This window comes from Clytia hemisphaerica, unplaced genomic scaffold (assembly GCF_902728285.1).
Source record: "Clytia hemisphaerica strain Z4C2 unplaced genomic scaffold, Clytia hemisphaerica genome assembly, whole genome shotgun sequence".
NCBI classification, from domain to species: Eukaryota; Metazoa; Cnidaria; class Hydrozoa; order Leptothecata; family Clytiidae; genus Clytia; species Clytia hemisphaerica.
The window spans coordinates 117,250-139,210 of record NW_027104380.1 but is presented as its reverse complement, the minus strand read 5'-3'; the positions used below and the strand labels follow the sequence as shown (position 1 = coordinate 139,210).

Sequence of the window (21,961 nt, the reverse complement as noted above, 5' to 3'; positions counted from 1 at the left end):
AAAAATAAAGAAAGCGGGCAGTTAAGGACATTCCTGACTTGGTAAAATACAAAAATAGGATGTTATTCCGACGTTGAAAGAACATGGCGTTAAATTTTCATTTAAAATGGGTGTTTGTATCAGAGCGCTTGATCTTTGAAAAAATGTAACAGTTTAATAACCGCAAGATTAGGTTAAGCGATAAAACAGCAATTTGTGTAATTCCATTTCTTGCTACCCTCTTCGGCGACAGCTCATCAGATGTGTGTTGTATCTAGTGATGCAAATCTTGATGACACTTGATAAAGACTTTATTTGCAATTTGAAACATACCCTGATTCCACATGATTTGAAATGCAAAAAATATACACGTAAGGCTTCGCTGGCCAAAATGTTAAGAACAAGTTAAGAACATTTTAAGGCTTTGTGGACTGAAAAACACCCTATTTCTTAGGAAAATGGTCAAAAATATTCACAAAATGGTCAAAATAAGAGCATGTTAAGAACATTTTTAGGCTTAAAACTCAAAGAGTTAAGATTGTCCGAAGACTTAAAAAATTTAATTATTTAAGATTTAAAAAATTTAAAACTTTTTTAAATATCCTGAGTACTTCATTGGGCATATTTGAAAAATTTCGCCGGGGTTTAATTTCGCTAGTGAGCCAATTAGAGTGGTTTTAGCATAAATCAATTTCAAGTGGATTCATTGGTAGGCAATCTGCGTATTACCCGAGTAAAGTAATTAAAGTAATACTAGCCGTTTCGGCGTCATCAATTATATTACCTTGACACCTGCCAGATGACGTCATCAGGCGACTAGGCAAAATTTAACTTTTTTTAAAATATTTACAAACAGCTTTTGCTAACAGGCTTTACTAGCAAAAGCAGATCCCGCTTTCCTTCTTACCCGTATATCGGGAAAGCTAAGCGAGAAAATCTCACTTCAATCAATACAAATTATTCATGATTGAACATTTGAATCGATAAAAAATGAATTATTAAAAAATTCTGAATATTTTCATTTTCATTGAAATATACTGAAGTTCTCAAATAAGAAACATCGTTGAATATTTAATGAAAATAATTGACTTGTATAACGATAAGAGAAATCGTAACGTTGCGTTGGAGAGCGTAACCTTTTGGAGTCTTGATCTTATATAGACTAAAGGATCTCCTCCATTGTGTATACCTAAAAGATTACATCACTTTTTTAACGGGACCAATTGGTAAAAAAAGAGCGAAATTTAGAAAAAGGACAACTTGAAAAATTTACCAGATAAATTTGATCGAATATATCAAAATAAAATCTTGCGAAGGAAATGGCAGGTTCACACATACGTTGAATACGCAAAAAAATTGGACACCCTGGAAGTCGTATCTACTAAATAATAAGAGAGAACCACATCAACATATTGATTTGACTCAAAAACAAACCTTGCGTAGAAGATGCCGTTCAGCGTTGATGATATCGATAAATTACAACTCAAAAGATACATTAAATTAATGGTATTCAGGCTAGTCACATTAGCCGCACATTATCTAGCTGTCATGGACGCACTCGCATCATTGGTAGATTACGCTGCAATTTTACAAGGTTCAGACAAAAGGATCGGTACTTTTAATTTGAATTTAACATCTAATTTTACGACGACCCCGTTACCGATTAAAGATACCGAAACGACCAAAGCGTTAACCAGAGCTGCTAAAATCGGATTATGTAATATGAAAAAGGCTATTAAGCAAGATGAATTAGATTCATTGTTAATTAACTTCAATATGAGTTTCTTTTTATTACTGGGATTTTATGGCATTGCAGTTATAGCATTTGTGATTGGAATTGTTGTTAATTTACGTCTTTGTTTATGCCCAGTTACCAGGGATACAGACAAAATGGGGAACGAGTTACCATGTATATGGGATAAAATCAAAGGTGCAACGTTCAATTTAGCGACTTTTCCTTGCGATACAGCAATCATGTCGTGTATTGTTGGACTGTATGCTGTTAAACGTGGCTCAGCTGGTCTTGGATGTTGGCAATGTTTTAAGACGCCGACGTGCCGGAGCCAAGAAGACATTGATGGAATTTTGTTGGGGAGTAGTATTTCAATGAATATCAATTTCATATTGGTTGTAGGGATAGTCTTTTATAAAGGTTTTGTGACATACTTTAGAGCAACCGATCCGGAGAAATGTGAATGTCATTGTGTGGCCCCAAGGTTAGTAAAGAATACATTTGACCTTCGCTAATTCGAATTTAATCGGAGAATCTTAATGGTTCGAATTACAGAGAAATTCGAATTAAAGAAAGTATTTTAAGAGGGTTTCTCCTTAACGGGGACTGGAAACCAGTTCGAATTATAGAAATATTCGACATAATAGAAATTCGAATAAGCGAGAGTTAATTGTATAACTTTTACCTCGTCTCTGGGAAACTACTACGGCAAATTTCTGTCGGATGTGTCCATACAGTTTAAAGTCACATTTTAATACTTTGAAGGTCTCTTTGGTCAATCCTGAAAAGGTGCCAATGTAACGAAAGTTGAAAATATTAATCTTTTGGACCAAAACTAAAAAAGAAAATTCAAAAATACCAGAATCTTCTATAAGGATCGCAAAAGCGTCAACTGTATTTGACTATTCAAATCACCTTTACTACCCCTCAAACTGTATTTGACCACAGGCTATGTGTTTTAATTTTACTTTTTGTTTTCCTTTTTAGATGTGTGACAGGATGTTTCATATCTTTGGTTGTGACCAGTGTGGTGATGATGCCACCGTTCCTCGTCATGAAAACTAAATACTTCGATTTAAAAGAAATCAACCCAGGATTCTTTGCAGACATTATGGATAAAATGATGTTAGTTGGAATTATTATATGGGCGGTGGCAGGTGTTGCTGTTTTGGTTGTGATGCCATTGAAAAGAGTTTTATTGGGTGGAGATGACGAGAAAAAGAAATAACGGATAGAAGTAATCTTTAGATGTTTACCCTTAGAATGATCCCTTATTTTGTTTTAAATACCCTGGTTTTAGTCTATAATTACCTTATTGTTATTCTTTTTCACAGTTGACTCTCTCTAATTCGATCTTCAAGGAACCAAAAGGTTTATTCGTATTAGAGAAAGATTCGAATTAGGGATCGAGTAATTTAAACCATTTTTCCGATGAGGGGACCGATATTTGAGTTTGTTCTAGTCCTTTCTTTTATTAGGCAACTTCCCTACGTTGTTAATTATTGAGTTTTATTCCAAACATGGACCTTATAAAGATGTCTTTTATTAATTCTTGAAGCTGCGATAGAAAGTACATAATGGAGTATAAAGGCCGGTCTCCACTTGCGCGCGCTGCGATCGCACTTTTTGACTTCAATCCTTTTTGCTTGGAAAAAAGATTACATCATAAAAATGTAGCGCGCGCTGGAAAAAAAAGTTTAACACATTTCAACTTTTTTTAACCGTTACGTCAGATCGCACCAATGGAGTTGCTTCATTTTTCTTTTGACCAATAGCGTGGAAGCTTTGTTCGAAAAAGTGCAATCGAAGCGCGCGCAAGTGGAGACCGGCCTTTACGATGGGCTCTTCTAGTATATGAAATCTCGAAAGAACTCTTTAAAGAGAAATCTACTGTGACTTGTTTTGTATACGATGTAGCATGTCAACGATTTCTCCCGCGTGAAGAAAATTCTGCTAAATCTTCCGCATTTTTGGGATTTTCTCCCGCATCTCCCGCATTTCCAAAAATTTTCCGATTTTGGAAAAACCAAACGGCGAAATTTCTGGATTTTGAAAGATCGGAACGAAAAATTCCCCAATTTCCCGAAAAATTTCCAATAAAATCGAATTTTACGAGAAAATTTCCCCGATTTCCCAATTTTGAAAAATTGGATTATCGGGGAAAATTTTTCCGACTTGGAGCTCTCCCGCATTTTTGGGAGGCGAAGTTGACAAATGTACAAACTCAATCAGACAAATGAATTCTGATAATCGAGCTTGGTAAAATACTTACAAAGCCTACCTGCCATGTTTCAATCCACTTTATTGGTTTATTAACTTATTTTTACAGGGGAGTTAGCAAAATGTCCTTTTATTAACATGATTCTAATACATCAAAATTTCACTAAAAATACTTCAAAAAGTTTTAAATCGTATGAGATTAAAAAGTCGCGATAAATTTTTAAAATACAGTAGGCCATGGCCGGGATAACTGCCAAATGGAAATAATACCTTTTGTATGTCATTTGATAAATTGTAAAGATTTCTTTTGTGAATAAAAATTCTTAGCTAATTTTCTATACACACCATGACTTTTTATTTTTAATGAATGCTATAAATATAATAAAAATTCTATCAAAATTCAAATCTATAAGTTTCTAAAAATTGCTTTCAAAAAGTTGCTTCTTTTTTGGGCGGCATTATAAAAATTGCAGTAGCGTTTATAGTAGTTCAATGTGCAAAGTAAGTAAAAAGTAGAACAGGAAAAACTTTCTGAGGGATAGACGACCTTAAAGGCGTTTAAGACGCTTTCAAGGACACCACGTTATTATGCAGGTAAAAATCCTTTGTACCTTGCAAAGAAAAGGCATCTACACTATTGTAGAATTAAGGATTTTACTTAAGCTTTCCGGCTGTGCAATTCCAAAAAAGAAATTGATATCATAGTAAGAGTCACCGTCATTCAGGGTCCCATAAAGTGCTGGGTCCTTAGGGACTCCATTGTTTTAACATCTTAGGAGGTTCCAGCAAATAATAATATAAAATTTGATTCTTACGAACGTTTGTGGTATGACACTATACCCCTCTTGATGACGTAATCAATTGTTTGATCATGCGCAGCGAACTGATATATAATATGTTCCCACCTGAAAAGAAAACCATGCGGATATGTAGTAAGGTCTAGGTAAGTGCCCCATTTTACATGGACTAAATATATTATGTAGTCTAAGAAAACTTCGGAGGAGACCAGCTACTAGATGGTTCGATTAGTCTTTCACCCCTATACTCAAGATTGACAATCGATTTGCACGACAGAATAGCTACGAGCCTCCACCAGAGTTTCCTCTGGCTTCCTATTATAACCACTAGATTTTCGTTACCTTGGGGCATCAACAATCACAAGATCACCGACTTTTCCAACTTCAATGGATCCATGTGTTTCAGACAGCCCAACACTGTAAGCAGAGTTTAATGTTGCGCCAATCAATGCTTCCGTCATGGACATGCGCAGAAGACAACATGCTAAATGCATGACTGTTGGCTGAAGAAGAAAATTGAAAAAAATTTGAGGGTCGGGCGCGAGTATAGCAGTCCTTTTATCAACCAAAATGGTAGCATTGAATAACGTCAAACTTATCAATCATGATTTATTCACACGCTCACCAAGCTACACGTTTTTTCTTATAAGAACATCCAACATTTTTGAAGCCTTAACATGTTCTTAACTTGTTCTTAACATTTTGGCCATTGAAGTTTGGTGTTCTTATATAGTTTGTTCTTAAAAAATAACGTGTAGCATGCTGGACGCCTGATGCAGACATAGTAAAAAATAAGCAAAATGTAGAGGAAGGATTAAATTGTAGATAATGTAAACTGGTATTATCCCGTAACAGTTATCGTATTACCATATAACATCCATATTACTGTATTATACGGATTATAAATGATTCCAGTCTACCATAGTCACTAAAAATATACATGGTCAGGAAGTCAGCTTGGTTCGGAGCCCGAGGTTGGATTCTACTACCTCAAAAAATATGGAAATATCTTCTTCGAGATCCAAAACATCAAATTCAAAGTCAGTTTCGACTATCTCAGCAGTTTCAAAGTGTTCAGCCATCTAATGTTTGATTTATCTCCAAGGATAGAATGAAGTTTGTTTTTATTTTCTGCTCAGTCCTGAAGTAGCAAACTCGTTTCCCGCCGAAATCTGCACATACGAAACGATCACGTGACCAAAATAAAAAAAACCCAACCTCGGAGCTGGAACTTCCCGACCATGTATAGTATTCAATTGACATTGAGTCTACATACGCGCCTTCTTCGCTTGATAAAAAATGAAGACAGATCAACGTGTCTAAAACCATGTTCACACTGTTCCGTTTCGCTCTGGTATGATTAATTTTCGTAACGGATCGAGTGTGTTCATATTGGTTTCGGAACGTTTAGGAGCAAGAAAACGGAGCAGTTCCGTTCCGATGAAAAAAGTGGAGCGAAACCGTTTCCATCCGTTTTGCTTTGTAACGTATTCTTTTTTGACGTTCCAAAAGCAATATGAACACACTCGATCCGTAACAAATCATACCGGAGCGAAACGAAACAGTAACGTGTGAACATGGTCTAAAAATTATGAATATACATACCATTGAATAGCAGAATGCGTTCGGATTGAAATCTGACCCTAAAGCAACCGGAACACCTACAATGAGAAATGAAGCTATAACAAGTAAGAAAAAGAGATTAAGTCTATTTGAAAATTGTGAAATACACAGGTTGCAAAATTAAAGTCACGCTTTTACTCGAAATTTTTATGTGCTTGTGACATGACATTTCTGATTGGTTCGAATTTATTGACACTAATAAAGTTATCAAAACTGTAAGTTGTAAAGCAAGTAACCTTTTCGAGTAATTACATGTTTTGACTGCATTGATTTAATTTTGCAACCCTTGTATTGAGATTTCTATAGTTATTTTAAGGTCAAGTAGAATTTGTTGAATTATTTTTTTTTTAAGGGACATAACAGTACTTGCGAAATTTGTAAACAAACTGTATGCAGCGGATACAAAATCAAAACAAATGTCACGTGTCAAAATAAAAGATCCAACTAAATATGGCTAATTTTGATTGTTCAATTGTTTTACAAGTTTGTTTTGGACACGTGATTTTAATTGTTCTTTTTAATGACACGTGGTTCGCGCAATGTTTACATTTTACTACTTTAATGTCCCTTTAAGGAGCAAGCAAGCTCTACTTCTCTGTTCATCACTCGATTGTTTTGAGCACTGTGGCGACAACAGCATTCTAAGCTTGCTAAACCGAGCCGCACTGATGGAAGTACGAATCACGTGTCTGTGGATAGTTACACAAAAAGATCAATGCATGAAACACGAAACTTCTTTTCATATCAGCCTTATAATGAAACTCTCAATATATTGAATGTCAAAGTTGATGTTCTAGCCTTTAGTAACTTATTCGAAGAATACATAAAAAAACTACGAACCTTGATCAATCATTTTTCTAGCTGGAGGTGGTTGTAAGCGAAGGATATAGGCGGTTGTAGGTAGAAGTACAGCAGCAACTTTCTTGTCACTCATGGCAACGATTCCTTTGTCACTGACTTCTTCTAAATGACTGATAGCACGTGCACCTAACTCTGCTCCAAGCTATAAAGCAGTTTAAATCAATAGTAAGATATAGCCAAAAGCTTTCTAAACCTCTATGTAGGATTTGAAGCCACTTATTTCCTTCAGACGTATGCTGGATAGGCAGCAACATTTACTACCAGAATTCGAAAAATGATTACTCTTAGGTTCCAAATAAACGCCCCCCCCCCCCACTTGTTAATTTTTCGAAATTTTCCCAACCCCCGGACCTTATTAGGACCCTACCTCGGTTATTAATTTTCAAGAATATTTTCAGCTGTCAAAGACAAGGCCCCTTATTTTGCTCTAAATAGCCTGATTTTAGCCTATATTTACCTTATTTATGGGTTTTCAGAAGTACAATTTCCAAACCCCCTGGCAATAAGGTCCCCCCGTTTATTAAAATCTCGAAAATTTTCTAACCTCCCCCCCCCCTTAAACTAAACGAAAAAATTCCTGAAATATTGAAAAGGTTAGACAATTTGACGTTTTTGTGTCGATGACTGAAAACTTAATAAATGTATTGCCAACGCATGGCTCAGCTATTAACCTCTGATTTTATACAAAGACTTTAAAATGGCAAATACCTCTCCAGACTGCATCGGGTGCAATTCATCACCATGGAAATTGATCGCCATATTATGTGCTTTCCCTGCTTCCAAAATTCGGCGAGTTGCATCAGTGTCAAAGACACCTTTCTCACAGAAAACATCAATATTGTCGACACTCAACTCGCCATTTTTAACCAACTCGCTAATTTGCGGTATTTGATTGTTGATGACGTCATCAGTTGCTTCCTCCATGGTTTTACCTCTACAGGTGATATCAAGTTTATTTTATTTTTTTGAGAGCACTGACTATTTTACCCAGCTTTGCCACAGACATCTTATACAAAACACTAGATAGAGCTACACAATCCCTGGCTGGAAGCAAAATAATGCGCCATCCTTATTAGTAGACCGCAGTTCGGTACTGGCTGTTTGATCAATTAAGACCATTCTCTCGCCTCACCACTTCGCTGCAAGCTAGTCATGGCTCCGACTGGGGTTCTACGTCCCCCCGCCAAATTTAGGTCCCCCCTGAGAACAAGGTCCCCCCAGCCTGATAAAATTTTAGGTCCCAGTATAGGGGAAAAATTTTATGGCATTCACAAAGCTCTATTTACATGTGTGTGCACTTTTAGAGAATGCAATAGAATGTCTTCATTTTTGCATTTTAACCCTTTAAGTGCCACGGTCATTTTTTTGCTAAGTTTTTTTTAAAGAAAATCGCTAGTTCAAACTTTAAAGGCTTATATCTCCAGATCTAAAAGGAGTTAGAAGCTCGTTTATAGTCCATTGGATAGCTTAGAGTCTCCTCTTTCTTTTAGGCGCCTTCGGCGCCGTCTGATTTAGGCGCGGACCTGTCTGAGTGATAGAAAGGTGCCGAGCGGGAAAACTTCAAACTAATTCGCTGGAGGACAGAATCAAGTTTCTCAGGGCCAAATTTGGCTTCGCCCTCCTACATAGCCCATGTCTGATATATACGACATTGGCACTTAAAGGGTTCACACTTTGCATGAAAACATAAAGGTTTAGAGAAATTAAAAACCAACAGTAAAGAAAAATATTTAGGAAGTGTTATTTAGCCCCCAGAATTACATAAACTAATGCAGGCCCCCCAAGATAGAGCTCCCCCCGCCTGTCAGGAAAAACAATCAGCTCCCATCTCTTATATGGCAAATTTTAGGTGTAGCTCCCCCCGCTCAGGCGGGGGGGGGGGGGGGGTGCGAGCCATGCTAGTTGTTTGGTTTTAATTGAACAAAAGGGCTACAATATATTGACGATATATTGCTGAATGTCGGCAATATATTGAAAATATGTTTGCAACATATTGTCAGCTCGATTTGCAATAATCCAACAATATAGGAGGATTGTTTACAGAAAGAAAAAAAAGTAGCCCTAAAATGCCAGTGCCAAACTGTGGTCTACTGTGGTCTACTTTTCGTAAAGATGACGGATTATTTTGCTTCAACTACTATAGCTTGGGAAAGATCAAGTCGCTTTATGCTAGTGTTTCATTTAAGATATCTGTGGTCTTTTACAAGGTGATACTTTATCAAGTTTAAGTTTACGTCACCCATAATTAAATTCAAAGGTATGTCATAAACTCTCGGACAGAAATTTTATACATGATATGCATCCCCTATATGAAAACATATCAGAGGAGACGCGTGTAGCCTAGTTCACCAACAACCCCCAAAAGTTGGTCGTGGTTTTTAAGGAACGATAACACTTTCGGGACCAGAACTAAAAAAAGGTGAGCACAGCAAAAACAGAACAAAATTAAAAAGAAAAACTTCTCAAAAAATAGTCTAGGTAAGCGTATCTTGTAAAAGTAGCAAAAAAAATCAAAAGAAAAACTTGTCAATAAATAGTCTAACACGCTAGATCAAAACTTACTTTGGAATAGAGTGGGCTCCACAATAAGTGCATGAGATATCAATAGTTTCTTTGAGCTCCTTTTTTGCTCGATGAATCACACGAAGCATCTTAATTTCGTTTGGAGCATCGAGACCATAACCACTTTTAGCTTCTACAGTGGTCGTTCCGCATTTTATCATGCAGTTTAAACGCTGTAAAGAAATAGCGAAAGAATCGATTTTCTTTGATAGAAATAATGTGACAACAACCTAATAAACGTCTCCCCAGGTTATATTACTTTTGAAAAACTTTCAGACGCCCCCATTTATTGATTATTATTGAAAATATTTTCAGCTTTCAAAAGATGAATTGCTCAAAATAGCTTTTAGGAAGTAACAAGTGATACTTTTATGGACCTACAATTTGGTCACCACCATTTTGCACCTTTGTACCAAAAATCAAAAGATTCCTATAATTCAATCCTGAGAAAAGTTGGTAACAGACGAACGGACGAACGAACGAACACAGGTTAATTTATAGGACCTCCACCCCACCGGAGTAGGTCCAAAAAATAAGGCCTTAGAGGGTTGTCTGCTGGAGTGAAAAAATAGCAAAATACGGGGTTTTTCGCCTCCCTCTAGAGGCTTAGACCTTTGTTGAAATCAGGAGAGTTCAAAGTATCTTTGGGTGAAAAATGTTTGTAGTTTGGGATAAGGCTTGCCTCTTCATTCTCGTGAAGCCTTCCGATATTCTTTTTAATTTTGAAGTCAGAGAATGTTCTTAAAACGTTATTACGTTCATCGTTCTGTGTATAATTTTGTGCAATTTCTCCTGTATTGGGTCTTTTAAAGCCCGCAAAGCCATTAACCTGCAAATCCTTTAAAAACTTGTTTTTAATATTTCGGTCATCGAATACTTATGTTCCTATATACTTTGTATTTATGAAGAAAAACGTATAAGCTTTATATTATACCTGTACGAAGCTTTGATAAAGTTCTTCTTCGGAACTTTGATGGACATTCTGTACAGTAAAACCAATCCCTCCTCCTGTTTTATGGATATCCATATACGTTGCACCTGATAACTGTAGAAAAATAACTGAACAATTTCATTCATACATTTTTTATAAGCATAGTAGGGTAAATTTTTATGAGTCTCGCTGTGCTTAGCAAAATACTTTTTGGGGCCTGTTGTAAGAGCCTCAAATTATGTTTGGAGTAAGTTGCATATCTTATCCTACATGCATTTTTTGTAATTTGCTCAAGTTATGCTATGAAAATTTTTTAACTGAGGGACAGCATAATGCACAGACGAAATTCTTATAAATGAAAGAAACTTAAAAAGGTGGAAGCAGAAAATTGATAAGACAGAAAACAAAACGACTGCTTATGTTGAAATTTTCGTGATTTTTACGCGACTTCATCAAGGAAAAATAATGGCAGATTCGGTCAAACTTCAGTAATTTTACCTTCATAGCAAATTCGTGAACTCTGTCACCAGTCCAAACAGGGTGTGTGTGACCATCAATAAAGCCTGAATAATATGTAATCAATAACAAACAATATGAACACTAAAAACTAATTTCTAATTTCTAATTTCTTCGATATAATGATTGCCGAGGCTTCGCTTTCTAATACTGAAGAGTGTTCAAACTATGAGATTTTTGTGTATTATGGAGTCTGAACCGTCAAAGTCTGGGCTCTCAGAACCACCCCAGTTAACTTATTTTGACAATCTTCCAATTTCAAGGAAACCCTTACAAAATAAAGAGTATTTCGCTTTTCGTTTATTCCTCTCAAATCCATTCTATTTCAGGCCTTGGAACAAAATTTTAGTTCATTTCAAAAAGTATTTTTGGCTTTATCATCCGCCAAATCAAATCCCCGATGAATCTATTTCTTCCATAATACTCGAAATTAAATCGTTTTGGGAGAGATTTAAAAACAACAAAAAATAAAAATAATTTAAAAACAATATTGAGCCTGAGATGACAGAATTTTAAGCAAGTCAAGTGTTAAAGTGGGAAAAGTTTTCCCATAAGTATCGAAAAGAGAAAATGTTTGAGGCCAAAAACTATCAACAAAAATTTGTACCTGGCAAAACACACTTTCCAGTCGCATCGATATCTTTCTCAAATGTATGATCTTTATATTTCTCTCCGATGACATCATCACTCCCTACGTCAGCTATATTTCCATTGCTATCTACCACGATGGAGTATCCTTTGATGACGTCATTGCACTCCAACACAGACACGTTTTGTAAGAGTTTTGGATCGCATATCATGGGTTCTCTGTTGGTACATATTTGAACAATTTGCCGTGCATGGCGGATGATCAAGCGATTCATTAGTAATTTTTATTTAATTGATATATTTTATTTTATGATGTTAAAGTATCTTTGTTATTCCTGAGTAAAAAAAAAACAGGTAAATTTCAGTATCTGGAATGATGGTAAAAAAACTGGCGTTGTAGAATGCAGTAGCAGAACTCTCAGATGTTTAATAAACAAGGGGAGGCTAATTGCAGGCTGTTGAAAATTTTAACTTTAAATACCGCCCCCCCCCCCCCGAATAAGGTTATTATGAAAAAATTTAGAGCTATTTATAGAGCAAAATAAGCGACTCTTCTTTTGCAGTTGAAAATATTTTAACAAACAGGGAGGGGCTTTATAAAAGAAAAAAGAAGTTACAGCGTTTTAAACACCTTAATTCGGGGATGCTTAGCTGTTACTTTAGCTATTGGACCTGTAATTACACATTTCTATTATGGTATCTCAACGTGAAATAACCTACTAAATTATTAAAATAATGGTACCCATCAAAAAGGGAGGTTACAAATAAGGGAGGGGGGCTATAATTATGTTTTTTTGCCACCTTTAAATATTTTTTTTGTCATTTGGGGAGGGTAAAATTAGTGGGTTTAAGGCTAAAATAAGGCTACTTAAAAATTATATAAATTATAACTATTTGGTCATTTTTTTAATATCATTGCATATCATTCTTAATTTTTATCTCTAGGATTAACTAAACAAAACATTAGAAATTCATTAAAAATCATCGGAAGAAAAACAACTAAACTAACGAAAACACTAAAATCAAAAGAATGAAAAAATAAAAATCTGAATAAAAAAATATATGAAAAGAAAATCTTGGGTAAAAAATGGAAGAATATGAAATTTACAAACAGAATAATTATTACTATAGATAAGGTAAAAGTATATTGAAAAAGGTTTGGGTCATAACAGCTCGTTTTAGGTTATTTAGGTAGACTTTTCTAATCATAGACTTTGATGAGGAATATGAACAGATTATTTAAAAATAAATTTCTATTATTAAGATTGTACTAAAAACTAAAAGTGCCAATCCTTATGACACATCAATGTCATAGATGTTAATATGATCAAAGGTGTGCGAAAAGAAAATCATACCTGAAGATGATTTCTTCAGGAGCTATAAGAATATATAAGTTTCCCGCTGGTGCATACCTTCCCCTTAATATCATGAACCAGTAATAAAACCAAAAAATCGAAACCCAGGAGGGCTACCTATCAGCCTGGCGAACCATGTGTAGTTCTTGTAAATTCTGTTCAAACATTTTCACTTCTTCCCAACGTCCGTCATCACGAGCCTGTTTAATATAACTCTCAATAATTTGAATTTGTTGAAGTATGGGGTCAGAGTCATCATCAACTTGAACTTGAGCCGGTCCCCAAGACGTCTCAGTCGGTTTGGAAATAGAAATAGCTTGAATCGCAGAGTGTGTTGTATGTTTGACATCATCAACGAACTCGTTCATGGCTCTGTTGAATCTGTCTCTAATACGAGGGCCACTAGTAGAGGGTCCCCCTTGATGGTATTCACCATCAGGGTCTGTAGAATCACCTATAAATTTCTGTCTTTCTTTATGTTTACCACTCAAACGATCTCTTATATTAAGTCCAGTTACTGAAGTTCTACCTGACGTTGAATCAACATGTGCATTGTCTGGTACATTTGGAATTGAACGTTCTGCAGATGGATCTCTAGACTGGTTACCAGTTGGTTGACCGGAATCCAGGCTATCAAAATTATTGTTTTTCCCACGATTCAAGCTGCTAACTTTACTTTTAGCAGCTTGTAGCATTTTTTCTTGTTTCATTCTCTCACGTTGTTTTTCTTTTTCTTTCAACATGGCGTCATATTTATCTTGGGAGGGTAACCCTGGTAACGTAAACATGTTGTCTGCTAGATAGCTTGATGCAAAAGCTCTGATTGACGCTTGCAACTTTCGCGCACGGGGTCCTGGTTCTTTATTAGTTCCAATGCCTAGCTGTTGTATGTGTTTACTGAAACAAAGTAAAGCATCAAAGAACGTTTACTTTTAGGAGGAAAAGTTAGACTGGGAAATGTGACGGAATAATGGAAACTCTTTCTGGTCAATTTCAAGAGGATGGTAACAGACTATGTTTTCCCCTTTAAGGTATTTTAAGACAAAAACTTGGTATCTGAGATGCTTTATTCGTGTTGCTTAATGTCACAGCTACAGTTTGGAAATAAAAGATAAAATTCGTGTTCAAGCCTTCATGGAATGTTTCAAGCACATTGATGAAACAACAGCCTTTTGACAAGAGAGGATTATAATAAATAATACCTGAGACTCTCAATAGTTTCATACTGTTTTAAAAGTTTGTGACGTGTCTCCATTGCCAATTGTAAGCTATACTCTGTTTCGCCTGCACTAAAAACAAAATAAAATTGATGAAATAATTAGAGCAACTGCTTGTCCAGGGCTGCAAATAAATATTTTTAGTCAATCGGACATCATGTCCGACAGAAATTAAATCCTGTCGGTCAAACTCAAAATCCTGCCGGTCATTCAGTGTATATATTTTTAATAATTATGCAGTCTTGAAAGTTACGGAGTAAGCGAGTAGGTAAAATAAAAGTTACCTCGGAACAGTTTGTTACTGTATATAACAGAGAAATTGATTCGATAAAAGTGATCTTAGAAACACTCTTGAAAGTTATGAAGTAAGCAAGTTGATAAAAGTGGTCTTAAAAACACTCTTGAAAGTTACGAGTCGATAAAAGTTAACTTTGAAACACCCTTGAAAACCCTTGAAATTTACGAAGAAAGCGAATTGATAAAAGTGATCTTTAGAAACACTTTTGAAAATTATAAAGAAAGCGAGTCGATAAAAGTTAACTTTGAAACACTCTTGAAGGTTACGAAGAAAGCGAATCGATAAAAGTTAACTTTGAAACACCCTTGAAATTTACGAAGAAAGCGAATTGATAAAAGTGATCTTAGAAACACTCTTGAAAGTTACAAAGAAAGCAAATTGATAAAAGTGATCTTAGAAACAAAGAAGGTTAGGAAGAAAGCAAGTTGACAAAAGTAATTTTAGAAACACCCTTAAAAGTTACAAAGAAAGCGGGTTGATAAAAGTGATCTTAGAAACAAAGAAAGTAATGAAGAAAGCAATTCGATAAAAGTAAAAAACTTAGAAACACCCTGAAAGCTACAAAGGAAGCGAGTATTAAAAGAATAGGCTAAGTAAGAGACAGAGGTGTAAGAGATCTATTTTCAACTCTCAAGTTAATGGTTTATTCCTTTTTTCAGTCGGACATTGACCGATGACCGACGCTTATTTGCAGCCCTGCTTGTCTTTTTTACAAAGTTTCCCAGAGTTTCCCACAGTTTCCTATCCTAAAAGTTTTCTAAATCATAAAAATATATAGCCTATCGTATAACTACAATACAGTACAACCAAAAAGGAGAAAATCTTAAAAAACCATGCTACTTATAATTTCAATAATAATCCAGCTTAAATGATTTTTCCAATGAAGTTTATATTATTCATCAGCATCAACTTTATTAAATGAGAATTCTTTTTATATGAAGCATCCAAGTAAGTATTTTTTGGACATAATAATTAGTATAACAGAAAAAGATAAAATACTTGACAGAGTCAGCCATCTTGAGAAACTTTGGTTGAATCAAGTCTGCATTTTGCATTGCCGATTTCATTCGCTGTAAAACAATAAAGAGAAAAAAATAGCTTTATAATTGTAGAATTAACTGACTATGGCCAGAAGGAAATATTATAAAAAATTTAAAGTATGGTCTTACCTCATATGACTTCACTAAAAGTTCATTGGCTGTTTTATCTTGGAACACTTTATTTTGCCTGCAATAAGAAAATAATAAAAGAAAAAGTGTTAAAAAATAACCAAGTTTGACAGTTAAAAATTGATTTTCAAACAAAACTTCAATTTTAAAGGCTTTTTTTGCTGTGAATTTTCATATTTGATTTAATATTTTTGGTGTTGATTGTGAATACAATAATACAAATGAACATAATTATTGGCTTTAGATAATTATTCAAAAAATCCACAACAAATAACCTTTCGAGTAAGTTTAAGCATCTGATGCATGTTTTCAAGCCATCCTCTGGATCTTTTGTCTCTTTCAACATCATTTGTGAAGAAGCACCTTTACCATGCGTCAATGCTATCACGCTGTCTAAAGAAAATAGGAATATAGAAGGTTAAAATCACTGACTGACATAAGATATTTTCCTATTCATCCGAAAAAAACGAGATGTGTCCATCAGAATCAGGTCATTCAAATTCCCAACTATAAAGAAGAGTGTTGGAATGAGATGATATTATACGACTATCTCTCTATCTTCCAAATCTACATCATTTGAAGCGTGCAATAGCACGCGCACACCTCCACACACACCTAAAATGTCTGAGGAGTGCGATCAATCACATACCATAAAGTAAGTTTCACAACTGAAAGTTGTGCATAGCACTCCTTATCACACGCCTAAATTACTAAAATTAAGGTTTTAGGAGTGTGATTGACCACACGCCTAAAATTTTATTCTACAGGGTTTTATCCAAGAGCCTCATTACAAATTACCATACTCAATTTTATGAGAATGAGCAAAAAGCAGAAAATACAGCAAAAACCCAATAAAACCACCGATAATATCAGGGTGAAAGTGCAATAAAAACAAAATCCTGGCTGGAAAAAAATTCACAAAATGTAATCCAGCCTGACATGTTTTATTATTAAATTTTAATAACACTCAATTTTAGGAGGATGACGATAAGAAGAAGTGCTTGGTAACACCCATGAATCAAATCACAATAATAGAGCCCAGAGTTGAGAGGTATATATTCGATAATCTATATGAAATATGTCAAGTTTTCATTGAACAGAATAGGGAACTTGTTGTTGTTTATACTTACTAGCAAGGCTGGGCTCTAAGAAATCAATGCAGTTTATACAGTAAACCTGACCACATAATCGACAATGTGTTCTTCTGAATGTTAATGTGAATTTCTTCTCACAACTTGGACAAAATTTGACTTCTTTGTCTTCTTGCCATGGAACACAAGTTTTCTCAACGTCTAATTATAAAAAATACAACAAAAAGCTGAACAGAAACAGCCAAACTTTGTTACATCTGTCAATATATGTATCGAAAACGTCGATTATTTTAAACAGTATCAAGCTAAAAAGTTTTTTAGAGTTCAACATTAAAAACAAGAAGGTGAAGCAGTATGAATCGAATGTTTGTTTGCAATGTGTAAACTTGGCACCAGAAGACGCTGTTTCTTCAAAAATGAGCTTGAGTTAACAAAGTGCTGCTTCTTCAAAAATGGAGACATTAGCACCGCGTCAGCGACATGGTAATGAAAGGCCCAATGATGGGCCAAATGTGGAAGCAAAATCACAAAATCAATTTCTTATTGTTACTGAAAACAAGAGAAAACTTTGAAACTGCAACAAACAGAAATGAGCAAGTGAAAAAATATATTAATCTTACTTTTACGTGCTTTCATGACACTTGACAGTTTGGAATCAGAGTTATAAATGCCACTTGTTATTAGCTATGAAAATAATAAATCTTATGAAGCTTGTGAAGATTTCATGAAACTTTCAATTCACTACATGTTTTTTATAAGCATTGCACTTATAAGCATATCTAGGCCCCACCCCAGACACTTTCAAAAAGTTGAAACTATTAAGCTGAATTATTTTAGCCCCCACGTTAAGTGATGAGATTTTAGCTCCCCCCAAAAAAGTGGTGTTCTTCCAGCCCCCTCCATTTTTGGGAAAAATTTAGGGTGCAACCCCCATCCAACCAGCAGGGGGGGCTGACGATATGAATTTTCCTAATTAATTCAACAATGAAATACCTTTCCCAATCTGATGATCAGCTGATTTGTTTCAACTACACGTCTTTCAATGGTCTCTTTTCTTCGGTCTCTGAAAGTATTTGTGTGTGGTAAGATAGTTCCTACAAAAAGTAATCATAAAAATGTTTTTATTGACCAGTATACCAAACTATTATCACTATTTCTAAATATTTGATTGGATTGGGCCTCCCATTATACCAGTCTCAAGATTTCTTTTCTGGTTGCCAGCCATGGAATTCAAATGTTTTGAAATTGAAACACACGAAACTCTGATGTAAAGCAGAAAACAAAATAGACTGCAGATTGAACAGCTACATAGAACAATTTCAAATTAATTCTGTAATAATAACTTATCGTAGTGTGTAAAGGAATATGTCTGTGACTTTTACAATTACCAGTTATCTGTGTTTCCCACAATTCAACATCAATGCCACCAGTGGCTGGTGTACCATTCGAAACAACAACATCATTCTTTGCTGGTTGGTTTGGTCCAGATTTCCCAGCTGGTTGTTTACCAAATACACTTCGTAACTGTTGCAACACTGCTCCATCTTCTTGATGAAATTCTTCAAAGTGTTTTGATAAGTTGGTGGGTGATTGCAAATCTTTCAAGCATATCGGACACAAAAATCCTTCCTTTATTTCTTCAGTCATCACTTTTTGTTATTCTTTCAATTTTTACATCATGTTTCATTTATCTTTGATTTTCTGGAAAATATTTGAAATTTATTTTTTTAAGCCAAAAAAAAAATTGGAACTTTGGATGACCATATCTTGGGATAGAATCACTGTTGACAACTTTGACTTGAATTTTCCAAATACTTTCCATGATAATAGCTATGCATAGATTTAAGTTTCAATTTTTATGCAGGAATCTTTTTGATGAGTAGCACCTAAATTGTTCATTAAAAAAGAAGGATTAACTGAAAATTTTTCTCAGTGAACAATGAATTTGTAAAAAATCAAAATTTATTTCACTACATAAAAATAGAAGCTTTTCGGCTTACGCCATCATCAGTATACAAGAATGGTAAAAAATCACAAATTTGTATCTAAAATGTTGAAAAAAATTGCCTAATTATCTACAAATAAAAAAGTCATTAATAAGCGCTTGATAAAAAATTCGTTAAAAAACATAATGGGTAATAAAATTTTATTTTATTCCGTGGAGTAAATCAAGTGATGCCATTTCTAAAAAGTTGTAATTGTTTTGTTTCTATTTGGTTGTTTAATGATGGTCCCATAGTAGCAATAAATGAGGCTTCCAGAAATTTCCTTTCCTTATCGTTAATTGGAGCTTTTAAAATGAATTTGTAGATTTAGATAGTCTTCCCTACCATAACTTTGTGTAATGCCAATATACCTTGTCTATTGGGCCATTCCAGAATTTGTCTGTAACAGGGGGGACAACACAAGATTTCCGACACACGTGTCACAAAAGACAAAACAATAGAAATGCGTCAATCCGTTCAGCTGACCAAAATGACACAAAAATGACAAAATGGCCTGTCAAGACATTTTAATATCTTTTTGTTTGGTAAAGCAATCAATCTCAAATAAAAAGTATCTTGACAAGGAATAAATAAGCTTTTCATATAGCCAAACAGAATTACCATAGCTTTTACCCAAAAAATATATCAAAGATCACAATTTCAGTCATTTTCAGCCAAATCCAACTTTTGTCCTTGCTGGGGCTTCGTGGAAACTTATCCTGTCCATGTGTAAACATTCCCGTATGTTTCTGATGTACTTGACTACCTGTTGTCAAACCGGAATAAGAAGGGGGTACTGCAATTAAAGGTTATGCAAGAAAAACCATAATTTTGACCTCAAAAGGTGACTTTCTTTGCCAATAACTTTTGATAGAATTGTTCCCCTAATTTCCCCTTTTCAGTAGGTCTTCCTCTATCTTATGTGCTTCAGAAAAACCAAAAACATTGCCTTAAAAACTTAGCCTTGCGAAGCCCAAGCTAATAATTTGAAAATTCATTTGTCACGTGACAAGAAGTTCCGACTTCACATTTAAAAAAAACAAAATGGCGAAAGGACGTTTTTTTACTTTTTGATAAATAACGAGATTGCTCACGGGAATTTTTTGACCTGCATTCTGCGCTCTGTGAGTTCTGTCTGCTGTAAATGGGTACTGTATGCAAGAAAAAGCTCCTCTCCTCAGTCTTTTGAGACTCTAATGAGACTGGAGAGTGTCCTAACTAACTCCCCCCAGATGAAAATTCAGGGTTTACAGCCCGTTTGCAGCAGTTCCACTAAAGAGTCCTGTAAATCCCATCCCCTGAGAATCGACGGCTCTTATCTGATATTCCGATGGCGTATTGGCGGCCGCCCACGCTAAAGCTCTAAAGGAGCGGGCCAATATACTTGAAAATTTTCCCGACCTTCAGAGCTTTAGCGTGTCGGAAGAAAATTTCTACATCGGGTGCCAGATAACGGCGGCTCCCGCATGTTGGAAATGATCTAAAATCATTTGAAGAAGTTAATACCTTGACAGGGTAAATAAAATTATACAGGTCATGGAAAATAAAGATATTGTATCTTTTATCATTGTCCAATTTTTTATAAATCTTCAGTGGCCAAGTGGATACGATGGATAAGGTGTTGGGCTGGAGGGTTTGTGAAAGTCATTTTTGAGAGTTCGAATCCTATTATACGGTGCGTTGGAGTTTGCGTTATTTTTTCAGCATTGACCAAACTTTTTCTGGTTTTATGAGCTCTTATTGGTATTTTTGAAAATCCCCATTATATTTTTAAGAAAAAAACATTTTCTAAGTGGCCGTTACATTTTTAAGAAAAAAACATTTTCTAAGTGGTGCCACCTCAGTGCAGTTTGACTCAAGTCGTCAAGTACTGTATTTCAAAATAGATCAGGTTGGTTAGCGGGTGGGGAGAGTCAAAAGTCATGACTTTCCCTTCTCTTGAAAATCCAGTATTCCAAAACTTTCAACTAAAAAAATCGACTTTCGTCTTTTTTTATTATCATCACTTTTTTTCAGAACCACAAGTGAAAAGAAAAGCAGCTAAAAAAATGATTGATACAGGCGCGGGTTTGCTCGCGCGGGTTAAAAATTCTCGTGAGCAATCTCGTTATTTATCACAATGTGTTTTTTTATGTATATGATTATTGAAAGAATTCAGTTGATTTTAAGTTTTTAATTTTATTTCTTTTTCTTTTGCCATGTGTACAAAAAGATTCTACAATGTTTGGGGAACTCAAATATCCAAAAGTTTTTCTATTTTTCATGGGAAAATGAGCTATAAAGGCAATTTCTTTGCTTAAGGTTTGTATTTTCTTCGTGAATTTTCATTTTCAATCTTTCTATAAAGATTTAATATTTATCAATTATCTTGGGATTTTCAGGGTTTATTCTAGAACTATTTGGGAGTAGAGAGCTTTTTACAGATCTTAAAAAGGTTTACTAATTTATTCTTTATCTATCTTGTCTTTTAAAAATATTTATAGATAAAACCTTTTGAATAAGCTGTTAAAAATAAACTCTATTGGCTTTTATAATAAACTATTGGCTTCAAATAGTTTCCACTTCCAAAATTAATCACAGGAACTTCAAAAACCAAATTTCAGAATATCAAATAAATATCAAACGTGTTCAAGTCCAAGTGACAAGTCTTAACTTTTAGTCAAACGTAAATATCGAACCAACTTTCAACTTAATAAAAACTGTGAAAAAGAGTAAATTTTCAAAAAATATCTTGATAATGAACACACAGATAGAAGAAGAGTATTCTTACCAGGTTGTAAATACTTTAATACGTTGATGGGTGAGACAAACAAAAGGTGAGATGACTCTATCTATGCGCTGGTTGTGCTTGTTTGGAATCCCTGCTTGTTTAGGTAAAAATCTATTTCGCAACTTATCTACCATTTTTGAGTTCCGTATTCTATATACAATCCATGATAAAGAGGCAGCTCTTAATCTGCGGGCGGGTGCAATGTCCGGCCTGTAATTTCGAATTTTCGAATTTTTAAGTCGGAACATTGATTCGGCTCAAAGAATG

The 21,961-nt window shown here is 34.9% G+C and overlaps 3 protein-coding genes across 3 annotated transcripts; 1 reads left to right on the top strand and 2 right to left on the bottom strand.

Moving 5' to 3' along the window:
* Positions 1 to 1,350: 1,350 nt before the first annotated feature.
* LOC136819131 (uncharacterized) lies at positions 1,351 to 3,000 on the top strand. The gene is made up of 2 exons (XM_067075307.1): positions 1,351 to 2,195; positions 2,699 to 3,000. Exons 1-2 carry the CDS (start codon positions 1,426 to 1,428, stop codon positions 2,937 to 2,939), a joined length of 1,011 nt encoding a protein of 336 aa, XP_066931408.1. The 5' UTR covers positions 1,351 to 1,425; the 3' UTR covers positions 2,940 to 3,000.
* Positions 3,001 to 4,212: 1,212 nt separating this feature from the next.
* Positions 4,213 to 12,143, bottom strand: LOC136819128 (probable imidazolonepropionase). The gene is made up of 9 exons (XM_067075297.1): positions 11,829 to 12,143; positions 11,204 to 11,268; positions 10,709 to 10,819; positions 9,775 to 9,947; positions 7,921 to 8,146; positions 7,192 to 7,354; positions 6,334 to 6,389; positions 5,071 to 5,231; positions 4,213 to 4,836 (listed from the first exon to the last, which is right to left on the bottom strand). Exons 1-9 carry the CDS (start codon positions 12,082 to 12,084, stop codon positions 4,743 to 4,745), a joined length of 1,305 nt encoding a protein of 434 aa, XP_066931398.1. The 5' UTR covers positions 12,085 to 12,143; the 3' UTR covers positions 4,213 to 4,742.
* Positions 12,144 to 12,691: 548 nt separating this feature from the next.
* LOC136819121 (rabenosyn-5-like) lies at positions 12,692 to 19,340 on the bottom strand. The gene is made up of 10 exons (XM_067075291.1): positions 19,296 to 19,340; positions 18,328 to 18,640; positions 17,933 to 18,033; positions 17,560 to 17,623; positions 16,979 to 17,140; positions 16,124 to 16,241; positions 15,849 to 15,906; positions 15,679 to 15,749; positions 14,367 to 14,453; positions 12,692 to 14,061 (listed from the first exon to the last, which is right to left on the bottom strand). Exons 2-10 carry the CDS (start codon positions 18,584 to 18,586, stop codon positions 13,278 to 13,280), a joined length of 1,704 nt encoding a protein of 567 aa, XP_066931392.1. The 5' UTR covers positions 18,587 to 18,640; positions 19,296 to 19,340; the 3' UTR covers positions 12,692 to 13,277.
* Positions 19,341 to 21,961: the final 2,621 nt, after the last annotated feature.

What these genes read in the sequence shown, in the direction of transcription:
- LOC136819128 (XM_067075297.1), bottom strand. Translation starts at nt 12,084, where the DNA reads ATGAATCGCTTGATCATCCGCCATGCACGGCAAATTGTTCAAATATGT. An exon ending in GGAGCCCACTCTATTCCAAA is followed by an intron (nt 8,147 to 9,774) that starts GTAAGTTTTGAT and finishes TATCACCTGTAG; the next exon opens with AGGTAAAACCATGGAGGAAG. An exon ending in TAGAAAAATGATTGATCAAG is followed by an intron (nt 6,390 to 7,191) that starts GTTCGTAGTTTT and finishes TTCTCATTGTAG; the next exon opens with GTGTTCCGGTTGCTTTAGGG.
- LOC136819131 (XM_067075307.1), top strand. Translation starts at nt 1,426, where the DNA reads ATGCCGTTCAGCGTTGATGATATCGATAAATTACAACTCAAAAGATAC. An exon ending in TGTCATTGTGTGGCCCCAAG is followed by an intron (nt 2,196 to 2,698) that starts GTTAGTAAAGAA and finishes TTTCCTTTTTAG; the next exon opens with ATGTGTGACAGGATGTTTCA.
- LOC136819121 (XM_067075291.1), bottom strand. Translation starts at nt 18,586, where the DNA reads ATGACTGAAGAAATAAAGGAAGGATTTTTGTGTCCGATATGCTTGAAA. An exon ending in CTTAGAGCCCAGCCTTGCTA is followed by an intron (nt 16,242 to 16,978) that starts GTAAGTATAAAC and finishes TATTTTCTTTAG; the next exon opens with ACAGCGTGATAGCATTGACG. An exon ending in TGCTTAAACTTACTCGAAAG is followed by an intron (nt 15,907 to 16,123) that starts GTTATTTGTTGT and finishes TTCTTATTGCAG; the next exon opens with GCAAAATAAAGTGTTCCAAG.